The sequence below is a fragment of the Salmo salar genome, chromosome 15 (genome assembly GCF_965601325.2).
Source record: "Salmo salar chromosome 15, fSalSal1, whole genome shotgun sequence".
Taxonomy (NCBI): Eukaryota; Metazoa; Chordata; class Actinopteri; order Salmoniformes; family Salmonidae; genus Salmo; species Salmo salar.
Window position 1 is genome coordinate 83,016,217 of NC_138305.1, and position 23,445 is coordinate 83,039,661.

The following is a 23,445-nucleotide window of genomic DNA, read 5'->3' on the forward strand; positions in this document are numbered from 1 at the left end:
GCCTCCCTGGGAGAGCCTGGGCTTGAACCCAGAATCTCTGGTGGCACAGCTACCACTGCGCCACCCGGGAGGTGTCACATTTAACATGTTGATAGAGATTTGGTAGAACTGATTTAAGTTTCCCTGCATTAACTTCTCTAGGGTCTGTGGGACGCTACCGTCCCACCTGGCCAACATCCAGTGAAATTGCAGAGCACCAAATTCAAAAACAGAAATACTCATTATAGAAATTCATCAAACATACAAGTGTTATACATGGGTTTAAAGATAAACTTCTTGTTAATCCAACCACGGTGTCAGATTTCAAAAAGACTTTACGGCGAAAGCAAACCATGCGATAAATGTATAGTATAGTTCCCAAGATGAAAACAATTTGTTCCACAATGGCGATAAAACATTTAATACTTCAACTTAACTGTGGAGGCTCACAACTTAACTGTGGGCACACAGCCAAAAGTGTAAACATGATGCAATTGACATTTTAACCTTTATCGCACAATAAATGTTCATTTTGTTCGATAATGTCCCTCTTTATGTCCAAAAAGCTCAATTTTGTTGGTGCGTTTTTTTCAGTATTCCATTGGAACAAAGCGCGGTCACAAAAGACAGACGAAAAATCTAAAAAGTACCATAAAGGTTCGTAGAAACATGTCAAACGATGTTTATAATCAATCCTTAAGTTGTTTTTGTCATAAATAATCGATAATATTTCAACGGGACAAAAGCTTCGTCAATAGAAAAGGAAAAACAAGAAAGGCGCGCTCCCGGTCGTGCGCTGGCTACATGTCTGGAAATGTACACTGTCCACACTGTGAATGTGCTGTTTCTCCCTCATTTTTCAGAGTAAAAGCCTGAAACAATGCCTAAAGACTGGCCACATGTTGTAGAAGGCATAGAGATCGTTAACGGCATCATAAGTCTTTGTATGGTGGATAGGCTTTCAATGGAAAAACAGGCATTTCAAAATAAAGGCACTTCTTGGATGGATTTTCCTCAGGTTTTCGCCTGCCATATCAGTTCTGTTATACTCACAGATATTATTTTAACAGTTTTGGAAACTTTAGAGTGTTTTCTATCCAAATCTACCAATTATATGCATATCCTAGCTTCTGGACCTGAGTAGCAGGCAGTTTACTTTGGACACGCTTTTCATCCAAAATTCCGAATGCTGCCCCCTACCCTAGTGAGGTTAAAGTCTCTGGCCACTAGGAGCGCCGCCTCTGGGTGAGTGGTTTCCTGTTTGCTTATTTCCTTATACAGCTGCCTGAGTGCGGTCTCAGTGCCAGCATCTGTTTGTGGTGGTAAATAAACAGCCACGAAAAGTATAGCTGAGAAGTCTCTAGGCAAGTAGTGTGGCCTGCAATTTATCACAATATACTCTACTTCAGGCGAGCAAAATCTAGAGACTGCCTTAGATTTTGTGCACCAGCTGTTGTTTACAGATATGCACAGGCCGCCCCCCCTCGTCTTACCGGAGTGTGCTGTTCTATCCTGCCGGTGCAGCATATATCCCGCTAGCTGAATATCCATGTCGTCATTGGATATGCACACAGGTCTTCCCTGTGGCTCAGTTGGTGTGTGCAACGCCAGGGTTGTGGGTTCGATTCCCATGGGGGGCCAGTACAAAAAATAAATTAAAAATTAAAAAATGCATGAAATGTATGAAATGTATTCATTCACTACTGTAAGTCGCTCTGGATAAGAGCGTCTGCTAAATGACTGAAATGTAAATGTAAAATGTCATTCAGCCACGATTACTGGTTATTTGAAAAAAAATCTAAAATCAAAACATTTTTATCCGATTTTCAAGTTTTTCTTTAAGAAGATTAGTCTATCCAAATTATCTCCAGTGAGCACAGATAGGCTTGCTGTGACAAAGGCAGCCGCTGTGGAGAATACCCTTTCGCTAGGGACAGAGGTCCCAGGCACAGCCAGGTAGTGCCTTGCTAACATGGCAACGTTAACTCTTTGGTCTTCCACCATGTACAGTTGAAGTCAGAAGTTTACATACACCTTAGCCAAATACATTTAAACTCAGTTTTTCACAATTCCTGACATTTAATCATTGTAAAAATTCCCTGTTTTAGGTCAGTTAGGATCACCACTTTATTTTAAGAATGTGAAATGCCAGAATAATAGTAGAGAGAATGATTTATTTCAGCTTTTATGTCTTTCATCACATTCCCAGTGGGTCAGAAGTTTACATACAGTCAATTAGTATTTGGTACTGTAGCACTGACTTTAAATTGTTTGAGTTGGGTCAAACGTTTCGGGTAGCCTTCCACAAGCTTCCCACAATAAGTTGGGTGAATTTTGGCCCAATCCTCCTGACAGAGCTGGTGTAACTGAGTCGGGGTTGTAGGCCTCCTTGCTCGCACACGCTTTTCAGTTCTGCCCAAAAGTTTTCTATAGGATTTAGGTCAGGGCTTTGTGATGGCCACTCCAATACCTTGACTTTGTTGTCCACAACTTTGGAAGTATGCTTGGGGTCATTGTCCATTTGGAAGACCCATTTGCGACCAAGCTTTAACTTCCTGACTGATGTCCTGAGATGTTGCTTCAATAATATATCCACATAATTGTCCTGCCTCATGATGCCATCTATTTTGTGAAGTGCACCAGTCCTTCCTGCAGCAAAGCACCCCCACAACATGATGCTGCCACCCCCGTGCTACACGGTTGGGATGGTGTTCTTTGGCTTGCAAGCCTCATCCAAACATAGCGATCTTCATTATGGCCAAACAGTTCTATTTTTGTTTCATCAGACCAGAGGACATTTCTCCGAAAAGTACGATATTTGTCCCCATGTGCAGTTGCAAACCATAGTCTGAAACTTCTAAAGCCATGACATAATTTTCGGGAATTTTACAAGCTATTTAAATTCACAGTCAACTTAGTAAACTTCTGACCCACTGGAATTGTGATACAGTGAATTATAAAAGTGAAATAATCTGTCTGTAAACAATTGTTGGAAAAATGACTTGTCATGCACACAGTAGATGTCCTAACCGACTTGCCAAAACTATAGTTTGTTAACAAGAAATTTGTGGAGTGGTTGAAAAACGAGTTTTAATGATTCCAACCTAAGTGTATGTAAACTTCCGACTTCAACTGTAAGTGGATCTCATCCAGGGGAATACAGTCTACTTCCCTGTATAAGGTCACCTCCTCCTCTATCACCTTGACCTTTGACTTAGTTCCCTGCTCCTGGGTCGTGAACAACTCCAGAAAAAGCTCAGCCATGGCAGATTTCTTTTCTGGAGGAGAACCCCTGTCGTCTGCCGTCTCTGGAGAGGGGTTGGTTCCTGTGGTATCTATGGCTTGACCCTGCAGAATTAAATTAGATGAAAATTACTATCTCTGAAGTGGCTTTAAAAATATGATTTGATGTTAGAAATATATATATTACTTTATAATAATTGTTAAATAAATCACAAATTAATTAAATAATAAATGTCACATGAACAAAACAAATACAATACCTATTGTGTATTGGTCACAATCTCTGCTGTGACTTCATTGTAGACTCTCAGACAAGCAGCAGCATCCAGGTGCAGCAGGGACTTGAACCTGGGGTCCAAAGCGGTTCTCTTGTGTAAGAAGTCTTGGACACCAGGGTCAGCATATCTAGGCTCCAGGTTAACTCTGATAGCAGTCTTGACATCCCTTACTGCGGGTTCATCTTCATCAGATGCCACCATTGATTTCAGGATCATTGTTTTCATAGGCAGGACCATGGAAACTGATGTGCATATCAGTGTTGTGACTGTTTTGAGAGGTACGTCTGGAACCTGTTGGATCGGAGGGTGAGGGCTAGGGCCATTCCTCCAGAAATGTCCGGGAACTTGCAGGTGCCTTGGTGGAAGAGTGGGGTAACATCTCACAGCAAGAACTGGCAAATCTGGTGCAGTCCATGAGGAGGAGATGCACTGCAGTACTTAATGCAGCTGATGGCCACACCAGATACCGACTGTTACTTTTGATTTTGACCCCCCCCCCCCCTTTGTTCAGGGACACATTATTCCATTTCTGTTAGTCACATGTCTGTGAAACTTGTCTGTGAAACAGTGAGAGGACATTTATTTTTTTGCTGGGTTTATATAGATATTTTTCCCACATTAATTTATACGACATGGATTTATGCAATAATATTTTTTTACAATCAAATATATGTATGTATGTATGTATATATGTATATATATATATATATATATCTCTTCCTAGCTGGAATATATGATTAATGTATTGTTCGGTTCGCAGTGCGTACCGAACCGTGCACCGTGGACCCTGTACCGAATACACGTACCGTTTCACCCCTATTATTCATTCATCTTATGCAACATTCAGAAGTAAACCTGACAGTTGGGAAATGTCCACTTTAAGAGATACAGTTATGTGTGTTTCCTGTCCTTCATGAGATCACCAAATGAAAACACACTCGACATGACTGTCCCTTAAGTGTCCACGGACCATTCCCACATTCTCAAAAATATAAATATTGTTTAATTTTCCCATTTTGGGGATTATGAGTTTCTGCAAGAGAAGCTCTGTTCTCCATAGACTCTCTCCCTCAATACTGCATGGCAGTTTCTACCAGGTATTTATGACCATTGTAAAACTTGATGTGGGAGAGAGAATGAGAGAGGAGGAGCCACGATCTACAACCAAAAAGGGCCACGTCGTGACAGATTCAACTACAAAGACCAGGGAGGTTTTCCAATGCCTCGCAATGAAGTGCACTGATTGGTAGATGGGTAAAAAAATATATATCCCTTTGAGCATGATGAAGTTATTAATTACACTTTGGATGGTGTGTCAATACACCCAGTCACTACAAAGACACATGCGTCTTTCCTAACTCAGTTGCCGGAGAGGAAGGAAACCGCTCAGGGATTTCACCATGAGGCCAATGGTGACTTTAAAACAGTTACAGAGTTTAATGGCTATGATAGGAGGAAACTAAAGATGGATCAACAACATTGTAGTTACTCCACATACTAACCTAATTGATTGACATAGTGAAAAGAAGGAAGCCTGTACAGAATAAAAATATTCCAAAACATGCATTGTGTTTGTAACAAGGCACTAAAGTAATACTGCAACAAAAAAAATTGGCAAAGCAATTCACTTTTTTTCCTGAATACAAAGTGTTATGTTTGGGGCAAATCCAATACAACACATTACTGAGTACGACTCTCCGTATTTTCAAGCATAGTGGGGGCTGAATGTTATGGGTATGCTTGTACTCGTTAAGGACTGTGGAGTTTTTCAGGATAAAGATTCATGGAATTAGTCAAGGGGTATGAATACTTTCAGAAGGCACTGTATGTCATTTAGCAGACAGTTTTATCCAAAATGACTAACAGTCTTGCGTGCATATAGTAGCACCGTATAGGGAATAGGGAGTCATTTGAGATTGGCTCGGTGTGGATGGCAGCTGAATTAAGGAGCTGTTGGAGCAGCAGATAATAAAGAGGTGTGTGTGTGTGTGCGTGCCTGCATGTGCGTGTACATTGGGGGGGACTCTAACTCTGCTTATTTTGCGATCGAGTCAGGCCCCCCTGGCCCTCCAGACACAGTGGCAGTGGACGAGGTGACGGACAGCACAGCCCAGCTCTCATGGAGCCGCGGCAGGGATAACGGCAGCCCCATCACCAGCTACCTTATCCAGACCAGGACCCCCTTCACTGTGGGCTGGCAAAGGGTGGACACAGGTAGGACTGCACATTGATCTAGCCTCTTTGTTTATCTGTGCAGATTTAATTGATAGGTCATACATTTCATCAGGGATGGAAATTAGGCTAGCCCACTAGCCTGTGGCTAGTTCTTTTCAGACTGGTATAGCAGAAAATGTTCCCAACTAGCCTGCCGGCTAGTGAAATTCTGTTTTTTCAAATATGGCTTGGCACAGATTTTGGACCCGGGCTAGTAAAAATTGCAGTCTTCTTGGCCGGCTGGCCAGTGCCCAATATCCATACGTTCCATCCCTGCATTTGGGGTCCTGAGTGGTGCGGCGGTCTAAGGCACTGTATCTCAGTGCTAGAGGCGTCACTACAGACCCTGGTTCGATTCCAGGCTGTATCACAACCAGCCGTGATTGGGAGTCCCATAGGGCGGCGCACAATTGGCCCAGCTTCGTACGGGTTTGGCCGGGGTAGGCTGTCATTATAAATAAGAATTTGTTCTTAACTGACTTCCCTGGTTAAATAAAATAAAAACATGTGATAATGAACATGTGAAAGAATATTTAATGTTGAGCCACAACAACAGATCATGTAGATGCCCTATCCTTGGATTAAAGGGAACCGTGTATATTTTTTTACCATAAGGGACTATTCGATTGAAATGATGGTTTATCTACATTGATGTGATGCCTGATCTTAGCTTTATTTCCCTCTGTCTCTAGTTCCTGAGGTAATTGATGGCAACACACTGACAGCCACGGTGGTGGATCTCAATGCCTGGGTGGAGTACGAGTTTCGAGTTGTGGCAAAGAACAGCGTGGGAGTGGGCGAGCCCAGTCCCACCTCCCTCCAGACACGGACAGAGGATGCAGGTGAGTTGTTCACGCAAATTCCACTCCATAAAACGCTTCATAAAATGCTTCATAAAACGCTTCATAAACTTTTCATGACAAGTAGCTGGGTCATTCCACGAATAGAGTGCATTTTGCATCCCTTTTGATTTTAAGTAGAAATTGTGCACCATATTGAATTTTAAAATCCTGTGATATTAAATGCAAGTGCCCTTTAAAAGGTTGAGTAAGTTTGATTTTTGTCCTCAATTGTACCCACATTTCTATTATATGTAAATAGTTTATGATAAGTAAATGCCATAATGTAGATATTTTGTAAGAAAAAATCTAATAGGGAGCAGTATCTAAGTCATTTTAGCTGTCACGCTAGCTATTCGGTCCAAACCACTGAGCTATATATGAACTAGAGCCCACTTTCAAGATGGACAACCATTGTTTTCAATGTAATCTACTCATGTTTGCATGCACTCTTTCGTGGTTGTACAGATCCGGTTTTAGAGAGCTGATTACGCCTGCGCATGAGCACTTAGTGCGCACTGGAGCAGCGCGAGAAGTGACAACATCATCAGGTCATCCAGAAATTTGACTGAGTGAATTCATATAAAATGTTAATATCTTTGGGTGTGAGTGATGGAAAAAAATCAGCCTGTAAGACAATTTACTTTAATAAGTTAATGGATGTTTTTGTAAAGTGTATTATTTGCAATTTTCTCATTTGACTTCTCTATGGGAGCTGCAGCAGGTAGCCTAGTGGTTAGAGCGTTGGGCCAGTAACTGGAAGGTTGCTGGATCAAATCCCGAGCGGACAAGGTTAAAATCTGTTGTTCTGCCCCTGAGCAAGGTAGTTAACCCATTGTTCCCCGGGCGCCGTGGATGTTGATTAAGGCTAGTAACCCCCCCTGCACCTTTCTGATCCAGAGGGGTTGGGTTAAATGTGGAAGACACATTTCAGTTGAATACATTCAGTTGGACAACTGACTAGGCTGTCTATGAGAATGTTAATTTTGGGCTTGACTTCAGCTAAACTGCAATACCGAAAGTGTCCTCTGGGTACAGTGAAAAGCATGCTTCTAGACCGGAAACCTGGGGCCTTGGTACCAAGCAATGTAAAGAGAGGGAACAGTCAGATGCGTCATAATACCCGAAAGTAAAGCCGCACTGGAAGACATATTTGAAATGGAATTACATTGAAAACAATGGAGCAGGGTGGGAAAAATCCCATTAAGTATTTTTGGAAGGTCTGTGGTTACAATTCTACTAAGAAATGAAATACAGTGCATTCGGAAAGTATTCAGACTCCTTGACTTTTTCCACATTTTTTTCCCTCATCAATCTACACACAATACCCCATAATGACAAAGACAAAAAATGAAATATCACATTTACATAAGTATTCAGTCCCTTTACTCGATTACAGCCTTGAGTCTTCTTGGGTATGACGCTACAAGCTTGGTACACTTGTATTTGGAGAGTTTCTCCCATTCTTCTCTGCAGATCCTCTCAAGCTCGGTCAAGTTGGATGGGGGAGCATTGCTGCACAGCTATTTTAAAGTCTCTCCAGAGATGTTCGATCAGGTTCAAGTCCGGGCTCTGGCTGGGCCACTCAAGGACATTCAGAGACTTGTCCCGAAGGCACTCCCGCATTGTCTTGGCTGTGTGCTTAGGTTCATTGTCCTGTTGGAAGGTGAACCTCCCCAGCCTGAGCACTCTGGAGCAGGTTTTCATCAAGGATCTCTTCGTACTTTTCTCTGTTCATCTTTCCCTTGATCCTGACTAGTCTCCCAGTTCCAGCCACTGAAAAACATCCCCATAATATGATCCTGCCACCACCCTGCTTCACCATAGAGATGGTGTCAGGTTTCCTCCAGACATGACGCTTGGCATTCAGACCAAAGATTTCTTGGTTTCTTGGTTTCATCAGACCAGAGAATCTTGTTTCTCATGGTCTGAGAGTCCTTTAGGTGCCTTTTGGCAAACTCCAAGCAGGCTGTCATTTGCCTTTTACTGAGGAGTGGCTTCCGTCTGGCCACTCTACCATAAAAGCCTGATTGGTGGAGTGCTGCAGAGATGCTTGTCCTTCTGGAAGATTTTCCAATCTGTCATAGTGACCACCTCCCTGACCAAGGCCCTTCTCCCCCGATTGCTCAGTTTGGCCGGGCGACCAGCTCTAGGAAGAGTCTTGGTGGTTCCAAACGTCTTCCATTTAAGAATGATGGAGGCCACTGTGTTCTTGGAGACCTTCAATGACACAGACATTTTTTGGTACCCTTCCCCAGATCTGTGCCACAACACAATCCTGTCTCGGAGCACTACGGACAATTCCTTCGACCTCATGGCTTGTTTTTTGCTCTGACATGCCCTGTCAACTGTGGGATCTTATATAGACAGGTGTGTGCCTTTCCAAATAATGTCCAATCAATTGAATTTACCACAGGTGGAAACATCTCAAGGATGATCAATGGAAAAAGGATGCACCTGACCTCAATTTCGAGTCTCATAGCAAAGTGTCTGAATACTTATCTAAATAAGATATTTCTGTTTTTTATTTATAATACATTTGCAAACATTTCTTAAAAACTGTTTTTGTTTTGTCATTATGGGGTATTGTGTGTAGACTGATGAGGGAAAAAATGTATTTAATACATTTTAGAATAAGGCTGTAACGTAACAAAATGTGGAAAAGTCAAGGGGTCTGAATACTTTATGGATGCACTGTATATGCAACGAATGGTATTGGCAAGCTATTTCATAGTTTTTTTTTATGGGTCCATTATTATCCCATTTAAATTTTATAAGATGCTTTGGGCAGAGCAATTTAATCAATGTAATGTATCAAATTCAATATAACTAAAATATCACAAAGATATCGTAATAAACCCCCAGTAACAACTTATTTTTGTCAGGGAATAGGAAACAAGAACCTCAACCTACAGTGGTCAATTTTTTTTGCCATATTTAGAAGCAAGCACCAACACATTTGATAAAAACTGAAACACACATGTGAAAGCTTAATTACATAAAGGATGGAATATGTCCATGATAAAAACAAGAGAATGGAATATAATTGGATAAATTAGAAAAAAGATTAGTTGAGATGCAGCCAACACTCATGTGTGGATTGCTATTCCTAAAATCAATATGGACATCACCTGGTGCTGAATGTTGAGTAGGCTAATTTAATAACAAGAGGGCTTTGTTGGAGCCCTATTTAAGAAATAATAGATAGGCTTACCTGTTTGATAGATGCAGTTATGTTATTCATATATTTGTTGGTAGGCCTAGCTATTTCCTCAAATACTGTCACCAGGCCTACCTCTATGTCTGTGGAGGGCTTGGTGTATGGCTGAAACCAGCGCTCGAATTGAGGGGGTAAAGGGCAAAAAGCATACCCCTTGTTGCCTTACAATTGAGGGAGGAAATAAAATGGATCCAGATTATATAAAGCAATCAATAACGATGATAAACTTGATGATTAACACAATGCTTTGTGCTAAAAACGAGCTGTAAAATACACAAGAAAGACACGACTCTGATGCACACGGAGATGAAGTATATTTGGTTAGTCTATGACATTCAGAGGTTGAGCTACGGAGGCCTTCTGCAGGTCGAGGACACCAACAATATTGACTTTGTTTGGGAAGTATTTAGTAATCTAATACAATCACAATGTGACTGTTGCAATCAATTGAGATATTCATGTTATGTAAAAGAGAATATGTTTTTAAGCCCAGGTAGCTTTTTGGGACGCACTTGTAGCTTCTGCTTTTGGGTTACAACACTGACGAGTAGCCAGCTTCAAATTCTTCATTGGACTCAGGCCTCATGTCTGGGGTGGATTCATGACGACGTCTCATATTTAATTATTTGCTTACAGCGACAGTTTTGTTGCAAACAAGACACTGGTTTGGCATCGGAGAAGTATGGTAAGATGAATATCACTTAATAGGGTATTAATAGAGACATTTAAATGTTTACGTTATTGTCATTGAATTAATTAGCCCACTAACCAGATGTGTTCAATGTGTAGTGTAGGCCTATGAATTGGGCTGCGAGTCTTTGCTAGCCTTTGCTGTTCTGGCCCGCTGACTAGCTACAAGCTCAGGAAGAAATTGGCTGTAGGCCAAACCTAGTTGCCAATCCCTGTTGCATATCGTAAATTCAATCACCCCCTTCACGATCTTCATCTTCATTCAGATCGTTCAAAAATATGTGGATACAGTGCTAAACTTGAAGAACTCATGGTTCTCTGGTTCTCTCTGTGAAGTGACATTATGTTGTTGCTCGCTAGTGCGGTCTGAAGAAGAAACAATATACTGTTCAATGTAACAACAATTGCTTGCAAACGGCACAGGTGTGAGATTTGTTTCACTATAGAAGCACTGGTCCTCTTAAATTGTAATTCCAGGTTGTACAAAAATATTTCAGGGCATGTGACGGTCTGCTCTGCCATTGCTCTCCTTCACAAAAGGGCGGTATACAGTCATGACAGGCATAGGGTTGCTATAAGACGAAAATGGGAAAATAATGGAACCGTGATAAAACTATGAAATAGCTCCCCAAAACCATCTGATGTATATATGTAATTTATTACTAGAATTGTGATCACAGACCTTCCCAAAAATACAATGAATTGAGTTTTAATTTGCTCGACCATGCTCCATTGTTTTCAATGTAATTCCGTCTAAAATCTGGCTCCCAGTGTGGCTTTACTTCCGGGGTATTAGGATGCATCTGACTCAGTGCTTGACTTAGGCCGGAACTGTCCGCAGTGCCGTCCCGGCAACTCCAATTTTGGGGGAACGGCGTACAGGCTCCTCTATAAAACAAAGTGGCTTATCACCAGCCTGGATTCACACACACACAGTGTAAAAAAAAAGGATGATCAAAGCGGAATTAAGGCGAGATCTGCATTGAATAACAATGGAGAGTGGGCATTCATATCCTGATTCCACTGTTCAAGTTTATTTGCCGCTAGTCTGTGAATCCGGTGTATACGTGCCAGTAGTCTGTTCGAGTTTGAGAATTCGCACATTGAGAATGCGCCAGACTGAATGTGCAGGATGTGCTGTTCCAAATTGCATGAGAATCCTGGAAAAGTCATGGAATTTGAACGTGTTTTCCTTTTTTAAATATATGCTCAATCACTTAAAAATGTATATATCAGCCATGATCAGAATTAGGCCTACCCTTCACTGCGTCTCTCTGTGTGTGCTGTGCTTCATCTGTATGTGTGCCAGTGCGAATGGGCTGTTGCTCGAGGAGAGAGAGACATTTCAGCAGCAGGTAGCCTAGATAATAATTAGATTAACGATATAGCCAATTCAAAACATAGCTTGTAGTACTGCTAGTTATCTTGCTAGTTAACTTTTTAGCTATAAGCATTAACATCATAGACTTGTTGTCGTCTTTCCACCGGCACTGTTGAGAAATACTGTACGAGTCAAAAGTTGGACACACCTACTCATTCCCAGTGGTGGAAGAAGTACCCAATTGTCATACTTGAGTAAAAGTAAAGATACCTTAATAGAAAATTACTCAAGTAAATGTTAAAGTCCCCCATTAAAATACTACTTGAGTAAAAGTCTAAAAGTATTTGGTTTTAAATATACTTAAGTATCTAAAGTAAATGTAATGTTAATATACGTTAAGTATCAAAAGTAAAAGTATAAATAATTTCAAATTCCTTATATTAAGCAAATAATTAACATTTTCGGATAGCCAGGGGCACACTCCAACACTCAGACATAATTTACAAACTAAGAATTTGTGCTTCGTGAGTCCGTGAATCCACCAGATCAGAGGCAGTAGGGATTACCAGTGATGTTCTCTTTATTAGTGCATGAATTGTACCATTTCCTGTCCTGCTAAGCATTAAAAATGTAAAGAGTATTTTGGGTGTCAGGAAAAATGTATAGAGTAAAAAGTACATTTTTTCTTTAGAAATGTAGTGAAGTAAAAGTAAAAGTTGAAAAAAAAAATTAAGTAAAGTAGAGATACCGCAAAAAACTGAAGTACTTTACACCACTGCTCATTCCAGGGTCTTTCTTTATTTTTACTATTTTCTACATAATAGTGAAGATATCAAAACTATAAAATAACACATATGGAATCATGTAGTAAACAAAAAAGTGAAGCAAATAAAAATATATTTTATATTTGAGTTTCTTCAAAGTAGCTACCCTTTGCCTTGATGACAGCTTCATAAGGTAGTCACCTGGAAGGTGTGCTTTGTTAAAAGTAAAATAGTGGAATTCCTTCTTAATGTGTTTGAGCCAATTAGTTGTGTTGTGACGAGGTAGGGGTGGTATACAGAAGATATCCCTATTTGGTAAAAGACCAAGTCCATATTATGGCATGAACAGCTCAAATAAGTAAAGAGAAATGACAGAGTATCATTACTTTAAGACGTGAAGGTCAGTCAATCCGGAATATTAAGAATATTACGTTTCTTCAAATGCAGTCACTAAAACCATCAAGCACTATGATGAAAATGGCTCTCATGAGGACCGCCACAGGAAAGGAAGACCCAGAGAGTTACCTCTGCTGCAAAGTATAAGTTCATTAGAGTTACCAGCCTCAAAAATTGCAGCACAAATAAATGCTTTACAGAGTTCATGTAACAGACACATCTCAACATCAACTGTTCAGAGGAGACTGTGTGAATCAGGTATTCATGGTCAAATTGTTGCAAGAAACCACTACTAAAGGACACCAATAAGAAGAAGAGACTTGCTTGGGCCAAGAAACACAAGTAATGGACATTAGACCAGTGGAAATCTGTCCTTTGGTCGGATGATTCCAAATGTGAGTTTTTTGGTTCCAACCGCCGTGTCTTTGTGAGACGCAGAGTAGGTGAACGGATGATTTCCGCATGTGTGGTTCCCACCGTGAAGCATGGAGGAGGAGGTGTGATGGCGTGGGGGTGCTTTGCTGGTGACACTGTCAGTGATTTTTTTAGAATTCAAGGCACCCTTAACCAGCATGGCTACCACAGCATTCTGCAGCAATACGTCATCCCATCTGGTTTGGGCTTAGTGGGACTATTATTTGTTTTCAACATGACAATGACCCAACACACCTCCAGGCTGTGTAAGGGATATTTGACCAAGAAGGAGAATGGTGGAGGGCTGCATCAGATGACTTGGCCTCCACAATCACCCGACCTGAACCCAATTGAGATGGTTTGGGATGAGTTGGACCGCAGAGGAAGGAAAAGCAGCCAACAAGTGCTGAGAATATGTGGGAACTCCTTCAAGACTGTTGGAAAAGCATTCCAGGTGAAGCTGGTTGAGAGAATGCCAAGATTGTGCAAAGCTGTCATCAAGGCAAAAGGAGGCTACTTTGAAGAATCTAAAATATATTTTTATTGGTTTAAAACGTTTTTGGTTACTACATGATTCCTATGTGTAATTTCATAGTTTTGATGTCTTCACTATTATTCTAAAATGTAGAAAATACTAAAAACTAAGAAAAACCCTGGAATGAGTAGGTGTGTCCAAACTTTTGACTGTTGCTGTATATATATTTTTTTGTTTTAGCAAAACAGGTGTGGCTCAAAATAGGTAGGGCTCTGTCCCTGCCCTGAATGACGGGTCGCCACTGCTCCTGCACCTCTTTCATCCCAAGTCAAGCACTGATATGACAGTTGCTTCTCTTTACATTTCTTGCTTTGTCCGAACCTAGCATTGAATCAAGGCGATTTGTCGCGCTATGCAGAGACGTCCCAAGGATCCCGGATAGCATGGACGATGCAGACGGGTCGCCAATAGTTGCCACAAGTCATGAACCCCCCCCCCCCTACAATACTATCTTAAATCTAGCCCTAACCTTAGCGCTAACCTTAACCACACTGCTAACTTTTGCCTAACCCTAACATTAAATTATTACATTTTGACTTTGTGGTTGTGGTAACTAGTGGAAACCATGCAGATGTTGATATTTTCCGAGGCGCGGATTGCTAGGCAACCCTCCTGGACTTTCCGGGGCAGGCCTGCCTCTCACCCGGCTACAGCCAGCGTGAGAAACTTGCTAGCAAAAGTTTGTGCAATGAGACTAAAAAAATTCTGCACTCTGACCCACTAAACATCTTTGCTAGATTCATGATAGTGTTATTATACAAAGCAAGTGAACTTCAAAACGTGGTGTAGTTTTATTGGGATTTGCAGCTGTTGTTTGTAAGTAATGAATCTACTAGCTTCTGAAATAACTTACTCATCCTTCAATATAGACCACATGGAAAATGTAATAAATCAGATTTTCAATATGAATAAAGACTTGTTAAAGTGCCAAAAATCAGCATTTTGACATGTCCCTCATGTTTTTCTGACTTCTATAAGAGTTTCAACGTAATTTCTGAAGATTATTATTTATTTCACGTGATTAATTTAGCTTTGTCCCTCATGTTAAGGTCAACCCTGTTAAGTGAACTGAACTCTCGTTTTAATATGGTGATACTATTCCAAAATTAAAAAAACAAAAATAACATTCAACATCTAGCAGTCAAATCATAGTGTAAAAGCAGGTGAGTTGGATCTTCTGGTGTTTTGTGGTGGAAAACTGAGACGGATGACAATAACACGTCAAACCTGTTACCTATACATAGATAGGCTAGAAATGTTTTAGCGATTACATTTTTTTGTGAAGCTGGCATTCAATTGCCCCTCCCTGTTGCACACAGTAAGCTTCCATTCTCCATGTCACAAGAGTTATGGCTAATTTAAGATGACCTTAAACCCTGTTACTCAACCCTGTTAATTGGCACTTACTTCATTAATTTTTCTTTATTACTTTATACAATTTTCTATAACAGAATGTCATAGGTGAAATATTTTTTGTTGTTGTGCAAATTAGACTACCCAAAAGGCACTCAACTGGTGGAATGACCCAGCTGTTGGATACAACCCTCCTCCAATCGGGCCCGGGCTCAAACAGTATTTGTTTATTTCAAAGATTCTTAAGCCGTGTTTAAACGAGCTTGCCTGGCACTGTGGAACCAATGGAATTGGAAGTCCCAAAAGTACAAACCCCAACCATCTGGAACTCCAGACAGGCTCAATCAAATGTTCAAAGAATAAAGTAAAACAAATACTATTTGAACCCAGATCTGCTTCAAAGAGCTTTGTCAATACAAATGTCTCCAAGCTATCTGAAACAAAAGACATGTGCCAGACTACTGTTGTCATAAACATGGTCTCTGTTGTGTAGTTCCTGATGCTGCACCCACTGATGTTGGAGGAGGGGGCGGCAGCAGATCAGAGTTGGTTGTTACATGGGAGGTAAGTCATCTTTTGTTCCAGTCTCCTCTAATTTATTTATTTTTCCTTTTATTTAATTAGGCAAGTCAGTTAAGAACAAATTCTTATTTTCAATGACGGCCTAGGAACAGTGGTTCAGGGGCAGAATGACAGATTTTTACCTTTAGAGGGGCAGCTACTTGCCGCCCCTCTAAAGGTAAACTGTTGTCCTTACTTGTATATCATTGAATAGGATGCTTATTATTTTACAATGAATCAGTTAGTTGCAGGGGCGAAAATCTGATATCAACTTTGGAGGGGACAATTACATTACATTTTCTCAAGAGCAATTCCTGAGGGGGACACCAAAAGTAGTGCTGTAACACATAGCCTACATTGTAATATGGTAAATGTATATTGAGGAACCAAAGAAATAAGGTGTTTGCCGTACTCCTAACTACCGGTACCCAAAACTACACAACTAATCACAACAGCAATACCATTGCCTTTAACAAATCTTAGTTCAGTCACCAGTTTAAGTTGAGAGTGGGGGTATCCATGGCATTTTCCAATTATGTTCCTATTTTACAAGTAAAAAAAATTGAGAACCTTTCATAATGTTGCCAAACAAAGACTCAACAAACTTACCTGAGACTCCCTGTCTCTGCCAGTCTGTCCCTGCATATCTGTCCCCAACTCTGCTGTCTGTGTGCCATCTGTTGCCTGCTCTGCCTAATGACATCATTGTGAAACATTTCCATTAGAATTTCATTTCTTTCTTATGAACATTTTATCAACTAGTCTTTGAGATATTAGGCTACTAGGGTTCTTACTTTGCGTTTTGGTGTACTGAAAAATACTCTGAATTTTCTACCTGGTTGGCTACACACACACAGTATGTAGGTTATTTACAGTAGGAGATGGGCTTCTATCATCTTATCTTCTATCATTCTATATGGGCTGCGATCTAAAAGGTAGCTAGCAAATGTGAAACGGATTGCAGTGACAAGAGTTGACAGCTGTATGAGTTCACCATTTACACAACATATGCTGCAACCTTTTGTAATTTTAATCGTTTGTTTCATATTGGCTGGCTTCTAACAATAGCTGAATTTGCAAAGCTAGCAAGCACCAATTCAGTGGTGTTTGCTATAATCTTTGCTACCCGGGTTAAATAAAGGTGAAATAAAATATATAAATAAAAGTTCCCTTGCGACAATTTAGCTTTTGCAACGAGACCATTAAATATATTTAAAACAATGGTAGAAGAGAGTGTAGTTCTGTTCAGTTTATCGCTAACCTTATCACAGGGACTTTGAAGCACTAACTTACATGCATGCTGATCTTGGAATAAATTGACGATAGCAAAGATTCCATCTTTGACGACGCCACATAAATGGAATAGGTACTAGCTAGCTTAATAGTTAATATTTGTGCGCTAGCTCTGCATATTCAGCTAGTGTGTGTGCGCGATTGACTGGATTAACCTCACGTCAGTTACGTGCATTGAGTGCCTTTCAGACAGTAGATACGACCTCTACATTACCTAGCAAGCTAAGGAACTGGCAGTGGATCAAACCATTGTAGGCAAAGGGTGGGGGGGTCGCAATCTTTTGAAACTTAAAAACGCGCTATTAAGTGTCTATAATCAGCACAATTGTTTTCATTGCGTATTATTAATATTATTTAAATTACATAGTTATGTTTCAGTGATATATTGGGGGGGACAAATCATATTTTTCCCAGGATGGGGGGGTCGTGTCCCCCCCGGGATTTCCGCCCCTGGTTAGTTGGCTTGTGGGTGTTGTAAATCCAGAGCTGTTGAAATGTGGCTCCGGAGCAGCAGTTGTAATTCCTTAGTTGAGGCGCCCGTATAAGCCCTTGGCAAACAAAAGCAGAACATGCCACCTGACAGATGAATTGTTTTCAATTAATGATACTTTGAATGGTTAAAAGGGTACAATTCAATCAAATCAGAACCTTGGAAATCCAGCAAAACTGCAGTACTGCAAAGTTACATCAGAACAAATGTTTAGGCATCATAAGTGCCAAACAAATAATGTAATGATGATATAAGCTAAATACATTAAGAATTCTACTCTTCACCTAATGTGTTATTATTGAAAATATTTAATTTCACGAACTGTGGGAATAATGTTCCATTAAAAAGGCTGCAGGGAAATATATAATGAGCCCAATAGTTTTAATATCTGCTTTTCTTGCTAATTTCAATTATAGTCAGGTAGCAAAGAAAACAAATTTACAGGTCATTGTTGTGAGATTGGATGTGTTTGTGTCTGGCGTGATGACTCGCTGAATGTGTGTTTTGTATGTGTTTTAATATCACTATAGTTGTGTTTCACTCCCAGCCTGTTCCCGAGGAACTGCAGAACGGTGAGAGCTTCGGTTACATTATCGCGTTCCGTGGCCTCGGTGAGATGACCTGGACCCACGTCGCCACCTCCGCTCCAGGGGCATCCCGCTACGTGTACCGGAACGACAGTATCGCTCCCTTCTCACCCTTCCACGTGAAGGTGGGAGCCTATAACAGCAAAGGGCAGGGCCCGTTCAGTCCCGTGGTCACCATCTACTCTGCAGAGGAAGGTGAGAGATAAACCATGTATACTCCAACATTTCCAAAAAAATGTCCTTTCCTTGCTTCATTGGTTTCCACAAGCACTCATTTGAAAGGGTATGATAGGATTTATTCCATGTACCCTGACTGTTTGACTGTATTAAAGCACAAGGCGAGACCCAAATGCACACATAGGAGGCCAGATGGTTGGAGTCTTACAATGATTATTAATCCAAAGGGGTAGGCAAGAGAATGGTCGTGGACAGGCAAAAAGGTCAAAACCAGATCAGAGTCCAGGAGGTACAGAGTGGCAGACAGGCTTGTTGTCAAGGCAGGCAGAATGGTCAGGCAGGTGGGTACAAAGTCCAGAAACAGGCAGGGGTCAAAACCGGGAGGACGAGAAAAAGGAGAATGCAAAAAGCAGGAGAACGGGAAAAACTGGTTGACTTGGAAACGTACAAGACAAACTGGCACAGAGAGACAGGAAACACAGGGATAAATACACTGGGGAAAACAAGCTACACCTGGAGGGGGTGGAGACAATAACGAGGATAGGTGGAACTGACCAGGGTGTGACAGACTGTTGAACTGTGTGTCCAAAATGGCACTCTATTCCCTATATATTGCACAACTTTTGACCTGAGCCATAGGGTGCTATTTCAGACACAACCCCAGTTCACATATTGAAATAATGCATTGTTGTGTTAGAGAGGTGCACATTATGATAATATACTCAAATGTAACTATAAATCAATCAAAACAAAGGTTACCCCACTTTATTTAGATAGCCCCCTAAACATGGTCTACAAATGCTCAAAATATCAACAAACTATCAACTGCAACTCTGTTGATTGAAATACAACAACATGCAAGAGTTAGGGTTAGTGGATAGCTAGTTTAGTTTGTTGAATATCTATAAGCCATCTATAGGGGACTATCTTAAGGTAACTGTCCAGTGTTTCCATATATAATTATATAATTATTTTAAATATGAGTGAAATAGTTTTCCATCCAACAAAATGGGAATTAAGTATGTTAAAAAGCAGCTTTTCTGTGTTGGAAGGGTGTGGGCATATACCAGTCATAAAAAATATGAATTTGAGTAGACAGCTGATTGGCCTGCTCATCCTCTTCAGGAAGATGACATCATCATTTATGAGGAAATATCAAGCATTTTTTAAAGGTCTGTTTGAGATACAAGTTTGAAGTGGGATTTGTGAAGTGTTTTTTTTATCCAATTTATGCTTTGGCCACAAATACAAGTATAGGATGAGTCAACAACATTATTTGATTATGAATTAACAGAATATTAACTTTAAAAAAATTGATTTTCACTGGACAGTTACTTTCAATAAAGTACCAAAGTTAATATACTCAGCAAAAAAAGAAACATCCCTTTTTCAGGACCCTGTCTTTCAAAGATAATTCGGAAAAATCCAAATAACTTCACAGATCTTCATTGTAAAGGGTTTAAACACTGTTTCTCATGCTTGTTCAATGAACCATAAACAATTAATGAACATGCACCTGTGGAACGGTCATTAAGACACTAACAGCTTACAGACAGTAGGCAATTAAGGTCACAGTTATGAAAACTTAGGACACTAAAGAGACCTTTCTACTGACTCTGAAAAACACCAAAAGAAAGATGCCCAGGGTCCCTGCTAATCTGCGTGAACGTGCAGGGAGATAGACAGCGTTACAGGGAGATAGGATGGACAGCTGATCATCCTCGCAGTGGCAGACCACGTGTAACAACACCTGCACAGGATCGGTACATCCGAACATGACACCTGCGGGACAGGTACAGGATGGCAAAAACAACTGTCCGAGTTACACCAGGAATGCACAATCCCTCCATCAGTGCTCAGACTGTCCTCAATAGGCTGAGAGGCTGGACTGAAGGCTGTAGGCCTGTTGTAAGGCAGGTCCTCACCAGACATCCCCGGCAACAACGTCGCCTATGGGCACATACCCACCGTTGCTGGACCAGACAGGATTGGCAAAAAGTGCTCTTCACTGATGAGTCGCGGTTTTGTCTCACCAGGGGTGATGGTCAGATTCATGTTTATCGTCGAAGGAATGAACGTTGCACCGAGGCCTGTACTCTGGAGCGGGATCGATTTGGAGGTGGAGGGTCCGTCATGGTCTGGGGCGGTGTGTCACAGCACCGTCGGACTGAGCTTGTTGTCATTGCAGGCAATCTCAATGCTGTGCGTTACAGGGAAGACATCCTCCTCCCTCATGTGGTACCCTTTCTGCAGGCTCATCCTGACATGACCCTCCAGCATGACAATGCCACCAGCCATACTGCTCATTCTGTGCGTGATTTCCTGCAAGACAGGAATGTCAGTGTTCTGCCATGGCCAGCGAAGAGCCCGGATCTCAATCCCATTGAGCACGTCTGGGACCTGTTGGATCGGAGGGTGAGGGCTAGGGCCATTCCCCCAGAAATGTCCGGGAACTCCCCCCCCCCCCCCCCCCCCCCCCCTTTGTTCAGGGACACATTATTCAATTTGTGTTTGTGACTGTGGAACTTGTTCAGTTTATGTCTCAGTTGTTGAATCTTGTTATGTTCATGCAAATATTTACACATGTTAAGTTTGCTGAAAATTAACACAGTTGACAGTGAGAGGACGTTTCTTTTTTTGCTGAGTTTACAATAAACCAGTGGTCACCAACCGGTCAATTGCTATCAACTTGTCGATCTCCAAGGCATTTCTAGTCGATCACCAAACATTTCTGTAAAAAACCCAACGATAAAGCCTTGTGTTCCTTTTTTTTTGTCTCGGGCTGTTGGTGGTAGGTGCAGCCAGTTCAGCTGCCCTGCGCGCCGGGTAGGTAAACTGTTGCCATTTCATGTGTCTGAAGGTAGACCTGGAGAGGAAATCAAGTGCATTATGCCACCGCTGGCCAATCAGATTGCTCAGGTGACCAAGTCTGCAGTAACCTAGCAGGCATAAAAGAAAACTACGGCAAAATGAATACTGTGAGATTCCTAACGTTTAAAACCATGAGAGAGACTGTCAATGAATACAGCAAAGAGCTGCTGTTTTTGAGTGAGTTAAAGTTCTTACTCAGCACTGTCAACACTTTGTATTCAACACTTTTATAAGCCATAAAATGCGCGTTCTTCCTATTTCCACTCAGCGCTACAACAAGCAGTGCAGCAGTAATGAATGAGTAGGAAAGTGTATATAGGCTTGCGTTGTTGTTATTATTAGCGGCTTGGGTCTTTTTTAATATCAAGGAATATTTCACTTTCTCTGTTCATAGGAGTAACAACATAGATTTGTGCATGAGGTAGAAATAATGTGGTGCGACTCGAGTTTCGCCATCAGCTGGAAGACGGTGTCCCTTTTTGGTCAGTGTCAGTGGAGGAAAGGGAGAGCGGAGGGATGTTGAGAGACGTCCCTCAGTCTGCTGCTCTTTCCCTCCGCTGAGACTGACCATCAGATGCAGGCACCATCAGCCAAGTAAAATAAAAGCAAATTATTTAAATGTATGCTCACTCAGCTGTGCCTCACAAGTAATACAACAATGGATATATTACCGGTGTGATCATATAGCCTACCTCAAATTTTGAAATATAATTTTAAAAGAATGTCCCGAACAACAATGCATTGGCAGGTAAATTCAAGCAAAGCCAGTATGCTGTGTTAATGTATTGAGCCTATAGCTTACTGCACAAACCTCATTGCTACAGTATTGTTTTTAGTTGGTTATTGTTGCATAGGCTTACATTTTTTAAGTCATGTTAATAAAAAGCGGTAGATCTCGGCATGCATTTTGACTCAGAAAGTGATCTTGACTCAGAAAAGGTTGGTGACCACTGCAATAAACTGAAGGATCATAAATGTTTGTTTGAAAGGGGTTGTCTTTGTCTGTAGAGTCGTTTGCCTTGGTTGTTTTTCAATAATGGGTGAAACTCTCCTTGGTTGTGTCTTTTCAGAGCCGAGTGGTATGCCAGGGGGAGTTTGGGCCAGAAGTGTTTCCGCCTCAGAAATTGAAGTGAATTGGCAGGCTCTATCCTTTACTCCTGAAAGAGTTCTCGGCTACGAGGTATATTTCCTGTTTTAAATGTAAATGAAACAGCGAGTTTGTGCAACACAATTACAATGCCTGTCGTCACCCACAGTGTACCTCAAAGCCTCAACTTCAAAACGTCATGTTCCCATGGTAACAGCTGATTTAATTGGATGACTTGTGTGGCAAATTATACAGGCCTTCACAGCAGCATCCTGAGAGCACTTTGGCCCTTTTAAAGAATACAAAGCAAAATGCTGATATACCTGCTTTTTTACTTCCTGCCACCTGTACTCAACACCACAAACACATAATGTGTTTTTGGGCCAGAAACATGCCAAGCATTTAACCACTTTCCAGAACCTTAACCCTAAACCAGGGCTGCCAACTTTTGAAGATAGGAAATCTCACTCCAAGCTATCATAAATCTGAATGCTCCACCCAAAAGCAAATTTTCTGTAATTCTGTATATTTTCACACAGCTTTGGCCATGACCAAATCATGATTAATTTAAAATTGAATACACACTCAAATCTCAACGACTTGGTTTTAAGTTACTTTAAGATTATTTGGACACGAAATTTGGAGAATGCCAACTGGTGGAAAATGCTAACATTAACGGTTGGTGGCCGTGGCTAACCATAGGATGGATTGCAGTCTCTCCTTGTCCATAAGAAATAAACAAGTTAAAATGTAATTAATTTGGTGAACTATCCCTTTAAAATAGGAATGTAGAAATTCCTGCATAGAGGAAGCTCCCCAAGAAGGTTGGCCACCCCTGATCTATGTTTCCCAAATACTGTGGATTTGAACATGTGACATTTGATTTCTACAAATTACCCCACATTCAAAAAGATCTAATGAATATCAATCTTCAGGTGATTGAGGCTGATTTTCAAAACCTTTCTATCATCTTTCTGTACATAGGCAACATCTTTTGCATTCATACCTACCATATCTGTCTAGCAGCTTGTGCACAATACTAAAATGACAAAACAGGATATTTGAGACAAGGGGCATTTCAATATAGCCTATTCTCATTTTATGACGTAGCCTATGGCACTGCCCATAAATGC

General features: G+C 41.0%; 1 protein-coding gene across 1 annotated transcript in view; it reads left to right on the forward strand.

The window, feature by feature from the left end:
- The window catches only part of cntn3a.2 (contactin 3a, tandem duplicate 2), a 65,774-nt gene that overhangs the window by 29,768 nt on the left and 12,561 nt on the right, over nt 1–23,445 (forward strand). Inside the window, exons 14-18 of the mRNA XM_014145830.3 lie at nt 5,556–5,714; nt 6,407–6,556; nt 15,740–15,810; nt 18,138–18,372; nt 22,296–22,405. Of these exons, the coding sequence (XP_014001305.1) occupies nt 5,556–5,714; nt 6,407–6,556; nt 15,740–15,810; nt 18,138–18,372; nt 22,296–22,405 (725 nt within the window). The remainder of the gene's footprint in view (nt 1–5,555; nt 5,715–6,406; nt 6,557–15,739; nt 15,811–18,137; nt 18,373–22,295; nt 22,406–23,445) is intronic.